Here is a 12,977-nt window from a genome sequence, read left to right on the forward strand (position 1 = left end):
AGCTCTGTCCCACATTCCACTGAGACAACCTCGGGAATGTGTGTGCATGTTTGCACGTGAGAGGGTCAATCTGACTGGTTGGGAAACGGAGAGAGAGAGAAATGGAGTGTGCGTGAATGTGTTCAACCCTGTGTCAGTGTGAACTGCGTGGACATGCAAGTCTGTGCTAAGTTTGGATATACATGTGAGTATGTGTTTGTGTCAAGTGCAAACTCGTGCATATAAGGTTGCGTCGTTGTGGATTTATCAATTGAGTTCCAAACTGTGAGAAAGTCAAAACGGAAATGGGGCCTCTCCCAGACCATTAACACAACACGATCAACCTTTCGATTGGAGGAATGTCAAAAAGCAGGCGCTCTCTCCCCCATTCACTTGAACCAGGACTTACCCTGACACTATCTCAGCCATGCAGATGCAGACTTGTAGGATATTTGCTCAAATTCCTTTGACAGGTTCCAAACTATTTGCTACAGTGGATAGTCATTAAAAGGAGTGTTTTTGTGCAATGGCATGTTTGATAATGAAAGTGGAGAGGTAGGTGCGTGGGGGGTGGGCGAGCTTTGATGTTTCATGAGTCATAAGAAAGACATTGTGAGGTTAGATTTGCACTTTTTTGACCTGCAACATAAGGTAACAGGGTGAATGAGGGTAGTCAGTGCTCAGTGGGGCTTAAAATAAATGCTTATTTTCATTATTTCATTAGAAAAACTGACCCAATGTCTTCAGATTGCTTGTTTTGTTTGACCAAGAGCCCAACATCAAGAGATATTCAATTTTAAAATATCTCCAACCAAAGAAAAATGACAATTTTGCAAGATTAATCACTTAAACTACCAATATCATAATTGCTGACAAATTGCCCAATTGTGCAGATGGTATTTCTAATTTGATGTACCCAGCAATAAAAACCACCAGTGGGGATGTCTGGTTCGTTGTACCTGAGGTACAAACCAATAAACAGTGTTTTCTCATCCTCTCTTGTTCTGTATTTTGCCTGAATCACGCTTTCTTTTGCTTTCTTTCACTGCTTCTCCCAGGTGCCCTTTAATCTTTAACAGGTGGCCTTTAAAAAGCCATCTTAATCACCTGCAGAGAGAGAGAGAGAGAGAGAGAGAGAGAGAGAGAGAGAGAGAGAGAGAAAGAGAGAGAGAGAGAGAGTGTTTGTTCTGTTCATGGCCATCAAAGGGCTCTGCCTTGCCTTCAGCCTTAAGGCAAAATTGGATAGGTGCCAGATTGTGAAAACACACACATATCCACACCAAAGCTTTTTACAGCTCATTGTGTCAGGGTGAGAGAAGAAGTACCTTAACCTCCTAGAGAACACACACACACACACACACACACACACACACACACACACACACACACACACACACACACACACCTATCAGATGATGGATGATTGCCAACCTCAGATTGTGCCTGCTTTTAAAAGGAACACCCTATCCTCTTTACATAATACATACATCTTACTGTTAATTTATGTTTATGCTTGGTTATTTTGGTAGTAAGATGCTCAATTACAGGTTCATTTGCCGCAAGTTCTTTAGAAATGCTTCAATGAAGAATTCTGATGTTCATGAAGTGTTAATACATGTTGGGTGTAGGCCATAAAGTACACCCAACTGCTATTCAAACAACAAAGACTGCTAACAGGGCACCGGAGAAGATTGAATAAAACCACCAGTAATACTCTTACCAATACCAACCTATGACAAAGACCAAAAAGAGTAAAACATAACGTGGTAAAATGACAGCTGAAGTGTTTTCTTCACATAACTGCTACATATGACTGTAATGGATCATCAATGGGCTTGATGTAAAAGCAGGAAACCAAGAATAACAAAGCAGACTCTGTCCTTAACTCTTCCCTCTGTTAGCCCATCGTAATGCATGTTAAAGAATCTAAAGTCAAGATCTTATCTGGCACTATGAAAAATTGTCACATGTCACAATTTTTACAGCACGCTACCAAATAAAGCTTGAACACATGACCTGGAGCACACATGGACAAGATGTGCCAAGACTGTTTAAAAAGGATATAACAGGGACAGATAAACCAATGCTGGATAGTTTGCATTGAAACTTGTTTGTTCTAGGGATGCACCGATTTATTGGTACCTAGAACATGGGTATTGGCCAATATTCGCCTCGTAGACTGCCAATGACCTATTGGCAATTAAGAGGACATTCACTGATGGCAGTGGCCGATGTTTGTGTTGTTTCATTGCAGTCGGACTAACTATATAGCAGCTCGTAGTGGACTACTGAATACCACATGACCACACAGTCTCTTCACTCTGTGTCACCCTTTGCCACTAGAGCCTATATATTCCCACCGAGTCCCTAGTGCAGAGCTTGGGTCGTTGTGTGTGGCAGCGCATGTTGGGGTGTGGGGACGGTTGGGGAAGGAAGCATAAATTACAGGCAAGGGTGCTCCTCCTGGCACTCAGCCCTACCTCAAAAAGACTGTTCTTATCTACTCCGAAGCACACCACTACAGTCTGTTTAGACCCAAGTTCACTGTTGATTACAAGAGGCAGTTCTTCAAATACTATGGCGCATAAATATTAATAGTAGATTAATGCTATGGTGGTAAAATATTTCCTTATGCCCTGGAAAAGTGGTTTTTTTTCCTTTCATAGGCAGGCAGCTGAACTTTTTCTTTTAGAAAAGTGGTCCGTTATTAGCTTGGCTCTCCAGTGTGTAAAGTTCGTTAGACCACAAACTGACAAATACCTATACCAAGAAGCAGGATCTTGACTTGCATACTGCAACCACAGCAGACAGCCTGTCATTACTGTAATGGTTTGATAAGTCAACCGAAATATGATTGCTCACTGCTCACAACGCAGCTGACAGGTGCCATTTTGAGAAAAAGACAACAAGTTTAAGAAACACCCAAATAACTGATTCAGTAGCAACAGCAGCAGATTTCTCCAAAGAATATAGGTGAAATAAAAATTAAGTGAAAGTAAACAGGTAAAGTAGAGATCATAACACCAACATTCAAGTGCAACACTAACAGTCTTGGGCTCTGATAATCCGGCTAGTGGTGTTTTTGAAACTTATACGGTTTTGAAAGTGATTGGACAAATGTGGTTGGAAGTGCTGATGTAAGATCTTTGGGCCCATGAGTGTGTGGTTGCTGGTTTTATTCCTTTTTCATTTTCTTTATAAACAGTATAAGGGGTTACACCAAAATTCTCTTAGCTCTCACCTTCTCCTGAACATCTCAGCAAAGATGCAGCCGACACTCCACAGGTCCACCGGCGTGGCGTAACTAGACTGGAGCAGCACCTCTGGGGCTCTGTACCACAGTGTCACCACCTACAACACACAGCAGAAATCAAATAAGAAAAGAAGGCAAAACATACAAAGACACAATCTCTTGCATGTAGTTTTATCTGCCAGCAACATTGAGTAAATGTCACCATATAGAGAAGGGGGGGGGGCTCACACACACACACACACACACACACACACACACACACACACACACACACACACACACACACACCTTCTCTGCCCACATTTTAGGCTTACGTAAGACATGAAATCATATCTGGCAGGACATGTCTCCCTGCTCCCATTTTGCTGTGTACCCACATCACACAGTCTTTCCACAGCAACCCACCAGGGACACAAAATATATATATACATGTGTGTATATACGTGCAGTAGCACCCATTACAATCATAAACAACACTATCTCTCACTGGATTAAACCCGGCAGATGTCTCATGCACTTGAAGTGATAAAGAGCTGACTATCATTAATATTAACCACCACCACCTGTCTTGCATCAAGCAACCCTGCACCCACCTGAGGTATAACGACAGCCATTTTTTTGCCACTTCAAACTAAGCATGGTTTCCAAATTTGTCCCATAGCCTGCAGGAAAGCAGCAGCATTGTTAACAGCTACAGTAGGGAAAGCCTCCAGACAAAACTCAGTGACCCCTAGTAAGAGAGTGGACTGGTTCCAGGTGCTTTCCTAAACTCCAGATTTTTCCGACAGTTTTTGGCTGCAGTTCCCTCCTCAGGCACTGCAGAGTGGTTATCGGGATCTTAGAGTCTGAGGCAAATGTTTGTAAGCAAAATGAGTGCGTTGTGTCACCTAGAAATCTTTATTAGCTTGGATTCTCTGCGGGAGTAGGAGGAAACAATACCTGATCTTTCCAACCTTGTCCACTTGCCTTCATGGGTAATTTGAGAGCAATGATCTTCGAAGGATGTAGATTGCCAAACATGAGCAGTCAAATAACTTTATGGTTTATAGACTTTTGGGCAAGTTTTCTTTTGACTGTAGGAGGCTTCAGATTTCAGTAATACAGGTGCCAGTATCAATGATATACAGTACTCTCATCACTAAGAAGTAGAATTGCTAAAAGTGTTTAGGGTTAGCAACAGCAGCGTGTAACTGGTTCAAACTGAATTAAGTCATATGAAACGTGTGCATTTCATATGGTAACAAAATGTTTTTTTTTATAAATTTGTGTACAGTTTTTGAGTGAGAACGTTTCATTTTGCAAAGGATCTGAGATGTTCTGCTAATTGTGTGTGTGGTTGTGCTCAAGGGGGTAAGCCAACTTCCACACAGCGCACCTCCTATGGCGCCATTTTGATGCCAACAAGCACTCACCCGCCGTTAGCATTCCGTTGACTGCCATTGATTTTGACGTCACTTTGACAGCGAATAACTTTACATCTGAAGCGTTTAAAGACTTTATTTGTCCATTGTTCATTTCTAAAGAAACAAGACAATGTATAAAAGGCTCCATTACCTTGTACCTCGTTATGGCTCCGTAGCAGACGTTTTTGTAAAAATAGGCTAACGATTGTGTCATAACCACGCGACCTGCTGTTGCATAGTAGAGGAATTACCGTATAGTACAGGAGAAGCTCGCAGGCTTACGTTAGCAGTTTAAGTTTAATTACTAATGTTAACTAGCATTAGCCTGTGCCTATGATATCTCCTTACATATACCTACGCGTTCCGTCTCTGTAAGATTGGGAATGATTGAGATTTCTCTTGGCACAGCTACCAGAAGACTTACAACTATCAGACAGGTTGCTCACGTCACATCTACGTCGTCAAGCTCAGTTGGAGGCTGCGCAGTAACGCTCAGCCATCACCGGGGAAAGTGCTTCTAATAGCCTTTACTGGTCTCCGTCCAGAGCAACAGGATCTGTTGGTCCATTTCTTTAATAGAGCTTAAGCAACTGGAAAAAACTGTAAAGCACCACTATTCCTTAGTACAGCCTCACAGAGCCGCAAGCAAGTAACTGAGTTTCAGTTCTTATTGTAAACTGTCAATATAGATAAGACCATGTAAGTAGTTTGTAACTGTATGTCCTGATCATTTGACAAGAAACTTGTCACTTAATTGTTATATTAATAGTAAGAGTATTGTTCTAGTAATCGTACTATAAAATGTAAGAATTGAATAAGCCACTGGGGACATTGATAACAATTTCTGGCAGAATTTCCTTGTCTATTATAACCACCTCCTGTAAGTTGGCAATGCTAGTACCATTCAGAATGGTAAATTTAGTTACAAAGTAGCAGGGCATTATTTCATTACCCCCCCTCCAAATAATAGCCCATAATAAGAATTCCATTAGAAGGGGCATTTTTCATAACTGTAGCTTGAAGGGAAGTGTTGGACAAGGCACAAACTGAACAAATATTACCCCAAGCTGGAATTTCTTAAGCAAGGCAGTCAACAGAGACCAATAAGAGAAATAAAACATTTGGTCACATTTTTGCTTCTAAACTGAATGGCACTATTAATAGTGCCGCGGGCTGCATTTTGCAGATGTGTGATACTTTCTGATCTCCTGCTTCCTGCTTCAGTGGAAATAGGGAGGAAGTTGAGGCTAGTTGGCTGAGATGTCGGCTGAGTCACGTGACCAGAAATGAGACCTATACTGAGAACGAACAGACATTGAAGGGTCATTGAAGATTTTTAGAACAGTGAAACCTCAAAGAAAAACATGAATGGAAGTTGCACAGCTGCCCATATAGTCAGGTAACAAAAGGAAACTGATGTTTAGCATGCATAGGAAAATTCAAGGCTGCATTGCTTTCATTTTTGTATGAATTATTTCTAACTTTCTTTGATTTTAACTAAGTTCTCTGCAAGTGTTCAGCTTGAGATGTAGTTAGAGCAAATCACATATCCACGCCCCCCCCCCTACCAACCAAAACATTGCATTCCTAAAGCCATCAAACATTAAAACACAGGTTGGATCTGGATGGATGCATAAGTGACAAATTGCCCAATCAAAATCTTCCTCCAACTCTTGCAGCTGCAGGCTCAGATGCAAGTGACTTATGTCTGCTGCATGGAGTTTGTAGGCCTGCAGAGTCAAATGTCAGGGCTTTTATGAACACGCATGCACACGTAAAGCCTTCTAGGAAGAACCACAGACCTAGAGCTCGGGGTATATCCGCCACAGTGCAATAGTTATTCGAAAACCTGGCCACTATATATATATATATATATATATATATCATTTCAGATTGCAGTAAGCCTAAAAACACAGTGTAGGAAACCATTTTTGCAGCAGTGCATCTATGGCAAGGTGGTCTTTCATTCTATATTAGCATTAAAAGGATAAGACCGCAGTTATTCTATATTTTTCTTTTTTGTCAATTAATGTCATGAAAAAAACGCAATGCATTAGTCATCTCAATACCTTCTGACTTTCCTATCATGCAATTTGTTGACACACCATTTTTTTTTTTTTCTAACTCAGATTTTATTGATTTTTAGTATAAACAATGACACACCATTTTTCACTTGCAAGTGCCTACCATTAAGCATTTGTGAGGTTATTAACTCTCTGCTCCTAAAATGGCTCATCTCAAACCACAGATTCTGAGTTTTAGTGTGCTCTTTTTCATTTCCAAACATACAGTCCACTGTCAGCACTGCTTTCAGCCTGTTCTCCCTACCTCCTCCCTCTCTCCTGCAATCTCTTGTTCCTTCTCTATTAAATGCCTCTTTTTCTCTGTCCGAGTCTGTAAAACATGTGTCTGAAATGCAATAAAGTCTACATACAAAAAGTTGGAGAGCCTGTAATATCCATGAATACATTTTGATCATGCACAGTTTAACACACTTAAGACTTCCTGTGTTCAGAGTCTGTTGTTCTAAATATCTCAAAAGTGTTACTCTGACAGAGGAACACGCTCATGGCCCAAACACATAACTTAATTTTTCATGGAGATAATTATAACACATGAACATGAAAAAAAAATCCTCAATTGCAATGTTGTTCTGAGGTCCTTTCCCTTCAGACCACGTTTGCATTCCTTCTTCCTTAGTCTCTTTCTCACCCTTCTCGTTCTGTGTTCTGCATCACATATCCGTTCATTACCCACTCCTGCTCTCCCTCCTCTGTACAGGCCACATGAAAACAGAGACACAGACACATACACTGTATGTAGAACATAGACATAGAGAAAGTGAGTCACCCTTAACTGTGCAATACAATGTTTTGCTCTTCAGTCAGCTGCTTTGAATTTTCAATCTGTCTTTCTGCCTATCTGACACCCTTCCTCCCTTCCGCATGGTAACAGAAAAGCCAGAGGAGGTCAGATAAAGCCAAGGGAGAAAAAAAGAAAGAGTTGGAGAGAGAGAGACAGAGAGTGTGTGAGGCTGACTCCAGATTAAAGGACAACATTCTGGGAATTCCTTTCTGCTGAGAGCATCCTCCCCCTCACCAACACCACCACCATCCTCCTCCTTAGCCCTCACTGCTGCTCTCTGCTCCGTTTCAGGGAGGAAATGGCTTCTCCTGCCCCAGAGGACCTCTAGACCTCCTGGGCCGGACCTCCAAGCCTGTCGGACTTGCAACATCCGGACCTGTGCCTCCAACGCACTGTGCTTGCACAGCGGAGGAGTATGAGAATGGGGTGTATGCATGTGAGCGTGGGGGCATTTGGTTTGTGTTATGTGTGAGTACTTGCACGTGACTAAGTGAGCACCTGCTTTTGCCTGGATTCATGTGCTTCACTGCCAAGTGCTGTGTGTGTCTGCAAATGTATGCAAGTTATCTGCGTTTGATGGGTAACACTTTACTTGAAGGGGTGTGCCTAAGACTGACATGACACCGTCATTACCATGACATGACACGTCATGAAGTCTTTATGACTATTGTCATGACAACAATGTCTGTGTTAGGACAACTTGACATCAACCTAGACAAGGCCTTATTATCAAACTTGAAAAAACTATTAAGCTTTATGTGTTAACATTACATTAAACTGGTTGGTTTTTACAATGGCTGTCATGAGACCATTCAAATTGTCATGAAAATTGAACATGATTATTGTCCTTAACCTCAAGTAAAGTGAAACAATTTGGATTTGTCATAAAGATATCAGTTTAATTACACTGTCAAATGCTTTTATAATGGTGTCATGAATAATTCCCTGACCTCAAGTCAAGTGGAATCATTTGGACTTGTTATTAAAATGTCATAAAAGTTATAAGACCAGTTTGTCGACAGTGAATACAGTATGAAGGTGATTTACAGAGTTTTGGAATGATAAAGTTAGCTTTAGGCTACTTGTTGCTAAAATAACCGCCAATAATAATATGGTAAATTAGGAGGCAAGCCTTGTGTGGTCTGATTAATTTGGCATGCAGTTAACAAACCAGTCATAATTTTGCTTTGATTAAAACTCAACTGCCGATTTCTGCTGCTGCTGCTGTTGTTCCCCACTGTTTTGGAAGAAGGAAATAATGAGAGTGGTAAACTAGCAAATAGTAAGAAACTTTAAAGTGTGAAATTTAAGATGGGATCTTAGTTTCTCCACCTGCCAGATCACACTTTAACTCTTGGATATAATGTGTTAATTAGTGATTAATTAGAGGTGGTGGTAGGTGAACTTCAACTTTGGACAGACCTAAGCTAAGCTAATCGTCCCCTGGCAGTAGCTTCATATTTAATAGACCGACATGAGAGTGGTATCAATCTTCCAATTTAACTCTTTGCTAGAAAGGGAATAAGAGTATTTCTCGAACTATAAAAAAAACTACTTTAAAATATATATAAAATAAATGCCTTGTTGACAACCTGTTTGTCTTCACCACTTGTGTTCCCAGCCCAATCCGATTTGGTTGCAGTATGTTGCTGTGTTCCCAGAACTCAGCAATGACTTTGATGAGCACAAAAGGTATGATGACCCAAACAATAAAAATAATACACAAGTTGTAATAAACTGGAATTTAATACTAATACTTTAAATAATGGGCAAATTATGTTGAGTTGTTACACTCTTCATCCCTCACCCTTATCCACTGCTACCATAACACAAAGTTTTCCTGTCCCTCCTAATGTAGACTTCCGAGGGGGACCTTCACAGCAACCTGATGTCTTGAGGATGAGGCTGGGGCTTTAGGCTGCAGCGCCAGAGGCACTGGGGCTGATGAAGCTTGGCCCGGGGCCCATGTTTGCATTCCCTCTCACTGAGGAAGCCCAGGATGAAAGAGCACCACTGCACACACAGACACATGCCATCTACGCACACATACACACTCACAGACAAGTACTTTGGATGCACCAGAGGGCAAATGGTTGTTGTAATTGAGTCAATAAGAGCAGGATTCGAAGTTATAACTTTCAGCAATTACTAACTAAAGTGGAATAAACGTGGGGTGCAGTTAAGTCCCTCAGGTAAATGGCTCGACTGTTTCTTGCTTCAAGACTTTGAATTTGATTACATTCCTGAAAGCAATCCACCACAAATTAAAGTCTTCCTATGTGTATCTAAGGTAAACTGATAAAGGCTTCAGAGTGTATAAGCAAGCCACATATGGGAGAAGGAGAGCGGATGTTATAATAATAATAATATGAGCAAAACTATGCACTGAGAGTACAGTGGAGCTGAGGCTGTAATGGTGTGTCTGCAGAGAGGCCCCATTCGAAAGCTCTAGCAGTCAGCCATGTTGTAAACACCATTATTTCACTCCTCCCTCACTTTCCCTCTTTCTTTCTCTTGTTCTGCAAAAAGGACAATTTACAGTCCCAACAATACAGCTGCACCAGGCCAAGAAAGGAAATAAGGAGAGAGCGAGAGAGAGAGAGAGAGAGAGAGAGAGAGAGAGAGAGAGAGAGAGATTTTAAAAAGGAGATGAGGGGAAAAGGTAGAGGCTGAGAGAAGGGGGGGGGGCATAGCTACAAGGCTAGAAAGAAAAGTGCAAGAGCAGCACACAAACTGTATACAGTAAAACAGAAAAAATGGGCACTACAACTGTTGCCAAAGTATGCACAGTGTACAGGAATGCAGCATGGGGCCCTCAGCGAGCGAAACAAAGACAGCACAGTCAGTGGCTCTCTCTCCCCAGTGCTACCACATCCGCACATCATTAGCTGGAAAATTCCTGATATATGCTGTAATTTTTTCTCTTTTTTTCCTCCTCTTCCTCTTGCCGTTACTGGTACAGACAAGGCTTTAATATCCAGATGCCGGTGTGTGCGGGAGTGTGCACGTGCACCATACACAGACCGGTCAGTACCCCCTTTTCCCCACCTGGAGCATTGCCAAGAGACAATCAACAATTAATGCAGTGAGGTGTAGGGGAGTGCTACTGCTGCTCTTTCAGACACGCTTTATAGGGGGTACACAGAGTAACAATTAAGTAAGACTTGAACTGTGCATTTGAGGGCCTGTATCCACTGTGTGAAACATTAATAATAATGTGATTGTCTGCCTTTGAATGCTTGTGTGTACAGTATAACCCTGTTGATATATATATGTGTGTGAACTGTGCATGTTTGCTTCTGTCAAATTGGGCCAGCCCCTTTGCTCCAGCAGTCAAAGCATAGAGGATGACTTTTCCTTTTTTTCCCATGCAGAGCTGTTTGAGGAGATATCTAAACATTCCCAGAGTGCGCTGCACGTGCACTTCTGCGTGCAGTGCAAGGGTTTCTCCCCCCTCTCTCCCTGCCCGCCTGCCTTTCTGTCTGTCTGTCTGTCTGTCTGTCTGTCTGTCTGTCTGTCTGTCCAGAGTAGAAACACATTGTCTGGCAAAAGAAGAGATTCACAGACACCACCGTCCAGTTCATCCTTGGTCATCACTGAGAAATTTCAGTTCCATCAGTATCTGGTCCTGAACTCTGTTGCACTACTAGCGACGGTGCGCTATGGATACTTGCATGCACAGTATAGCATATCTTAAAGATTATAGGAGTCCTAAGACTGCAAGTTTTACAAAGAGGTCGTCTCAAAATCATTGTCTAAAAACTGTTAAATAAATAAAGTTTCAATTTAAATAAGGGCCAAAAGAGCTATCATTAAGAAATAAGCATGTGGTTTGCTGACTTAAAGACATCTTATCTGCATTATCAGTGTCACTATCTTGTAAGATTATCATAACTTGCAAGAGAGCGAGAACACACCAATCTACGCTTTCCAATAACCCACACCCACAGTTTTTAACTCAACCAAGGGCCAAAAATATGAAACACTTTCATAGTGAAAATACAAACTCCAGACTGAATAGTCTGACTGCTATTGAAAGCTTTGTATTGTAAAAGCCTGTCCGCTGTTTGAGAGCAGGCAGGAAATCTGGTTTCAATTTGTTTAATGTCGTCTGAGATATGGGTGTCTTATTATGGTAAGCGTAGTGGGAGGGCTATAAGGAGAGGAACTAGAGGGAAGAATTGGGAAAACCTTTGATCAGGTAACAATTTTACTACTCTGTATGTCACCAACAACAGAGTTTACAGGAAACTATGACAGTGACTGCACAGACTGTGTTAAATGACAGTTTTAACTAACACTAAATGGTTCCTTTGATCATATAAAAAGGAAATTTAGAAGCCATTTATTCACAGAAAAAAAGTGGAAAGGACCATGCTTAAAGAATCATAAAACTCCATTTGGCTATCCTATAACTCAATCAACTCACACTCACTTAGATAAGCTCAGAGGCAAGACAAAAAAAAACATTTGCCACTAATAAGTTTATCTTGTCATCTCCTGTGAATTATGGCACCCCTCAGTTTATTTTGGTTTCAAACTAGAAAAACACAGGAGGTTGACAACAAGTGCCAACACAATATAGTCTGGTGGCATTCCCCTTGAGTTTTCCAGATCTAATTTGACAGGCAACGACATGCACATGACATGCATGAGAGTGGAAGCTAATGGGTTTCATGGGACCATCCTGTCAGCCTTGTACTACAATAGTTACCAATATGTGGCTAGTAGGATGAAAACACCACCACGGTTATCTTTTGAAAACACCTGACTTAACCTCTACTCCTTTGTCACTTCCAGAGAAGGAGATGAATTCTCAAAGGATTTTATCCCACTAGGAGGTGACTGAGCTAAACGTTGCTAGTTAAGTTAGTTCTTAGTTTCATTAATTACTTACACTGTCTATGGTGTTTGAATGACACGTGACCGATCTGAGTCAGTTAAATAAAATATCCATTAGATTTAGGTGTGAAGAATGCATTTTGGTTTGGTGATTAATTCTAACAGACAGCGAAGATATTCCTAGTTCACCAGAGCTGCAATCTGCATTTTTCCAAGTAGTATGTATTACAATCTGTTGGTGAGTTTAACTCACCCACTATCGAATTATTCTATTAAAAGTTCATAATCCCTGTATTTTTCCAAAATGCTGAGGTAACAAGGTGCAATGCCTGAAGCAGCTGACTGATTGTAAGCAGGTCTAAGTAACCTATGAGTCATCTGTGCTATCTGACAGGATGGGTCCAAGTCAGATGATGAAAGATTTCCTTCTAACTTGTTATATCTAGCAGGGTCTTTGATCAAACGTGGCCAAATTTGTAACAGTGTCTGGATGTTAATAAGTGATGTTTTAACACTGTATTACACAAAGGAATTTCAGTATCACTACAGACTTGTGGGTTGTATTTTGCTGTAGCATTTATTCCAAATTGAAACAATATCAAAAGAAATGGTTTTCCCTAAAGCGCTTTGGCAGA

The 12,977-nt window shown here is 41.1% G+C and overlaps 1 protein-coding gene and 1 long non-coding RNA gene across 2 annotated transcripts in view; one reads left to right on the forward strand and one right to left on the reverse strand.

The window, feature by feature from the left end:
- cdk6 (cyclin dependent kinase 6) overlaps positions 1 to 12,977 on the reverse strand; it is a 39,876-nt gene that overhangs the window by 6,286 nt on the left and 20,613 nt on the right. The window contains exon 5 of the mRNA XM_028597425.1: positions 3,221 to 3,330. Within this exon, the coding sequence (XP_028453226.1) occupies positions 3,221 to 3,330 (110 nt within the window). The remainder of the gene's footprint in view (positions 1 to 3,220; positions 3,331 to 12,977) is intronic.
- LOC114568062 (uncharacterized) lies at positions 7,738 to 9,683 on the forward strand. Its single transcript, XR_003694248.1, has 3 exons — positions 7,738 to 7,913; positions 9,122 to 9,192; positions 9,359 to 9,683. It is a non-coding gene; the product is annotated as an uncharacterized LOC114568062 (long non-coding RNA).

This window comes from Perca flavescens, chromosome 14 (genome assembly GCF_004354835.1).
Source record: "Perca flavescens isolate YP-PL-M2 chromosome 14, PFLA_1.0, whole genome shotgun sequence".
Taxonomy (NCBI): Eukaryota; Metazoa; Chordata; class Actinopteri; order Perciformes; family Percidae; genus Perca; species Perca flavescens.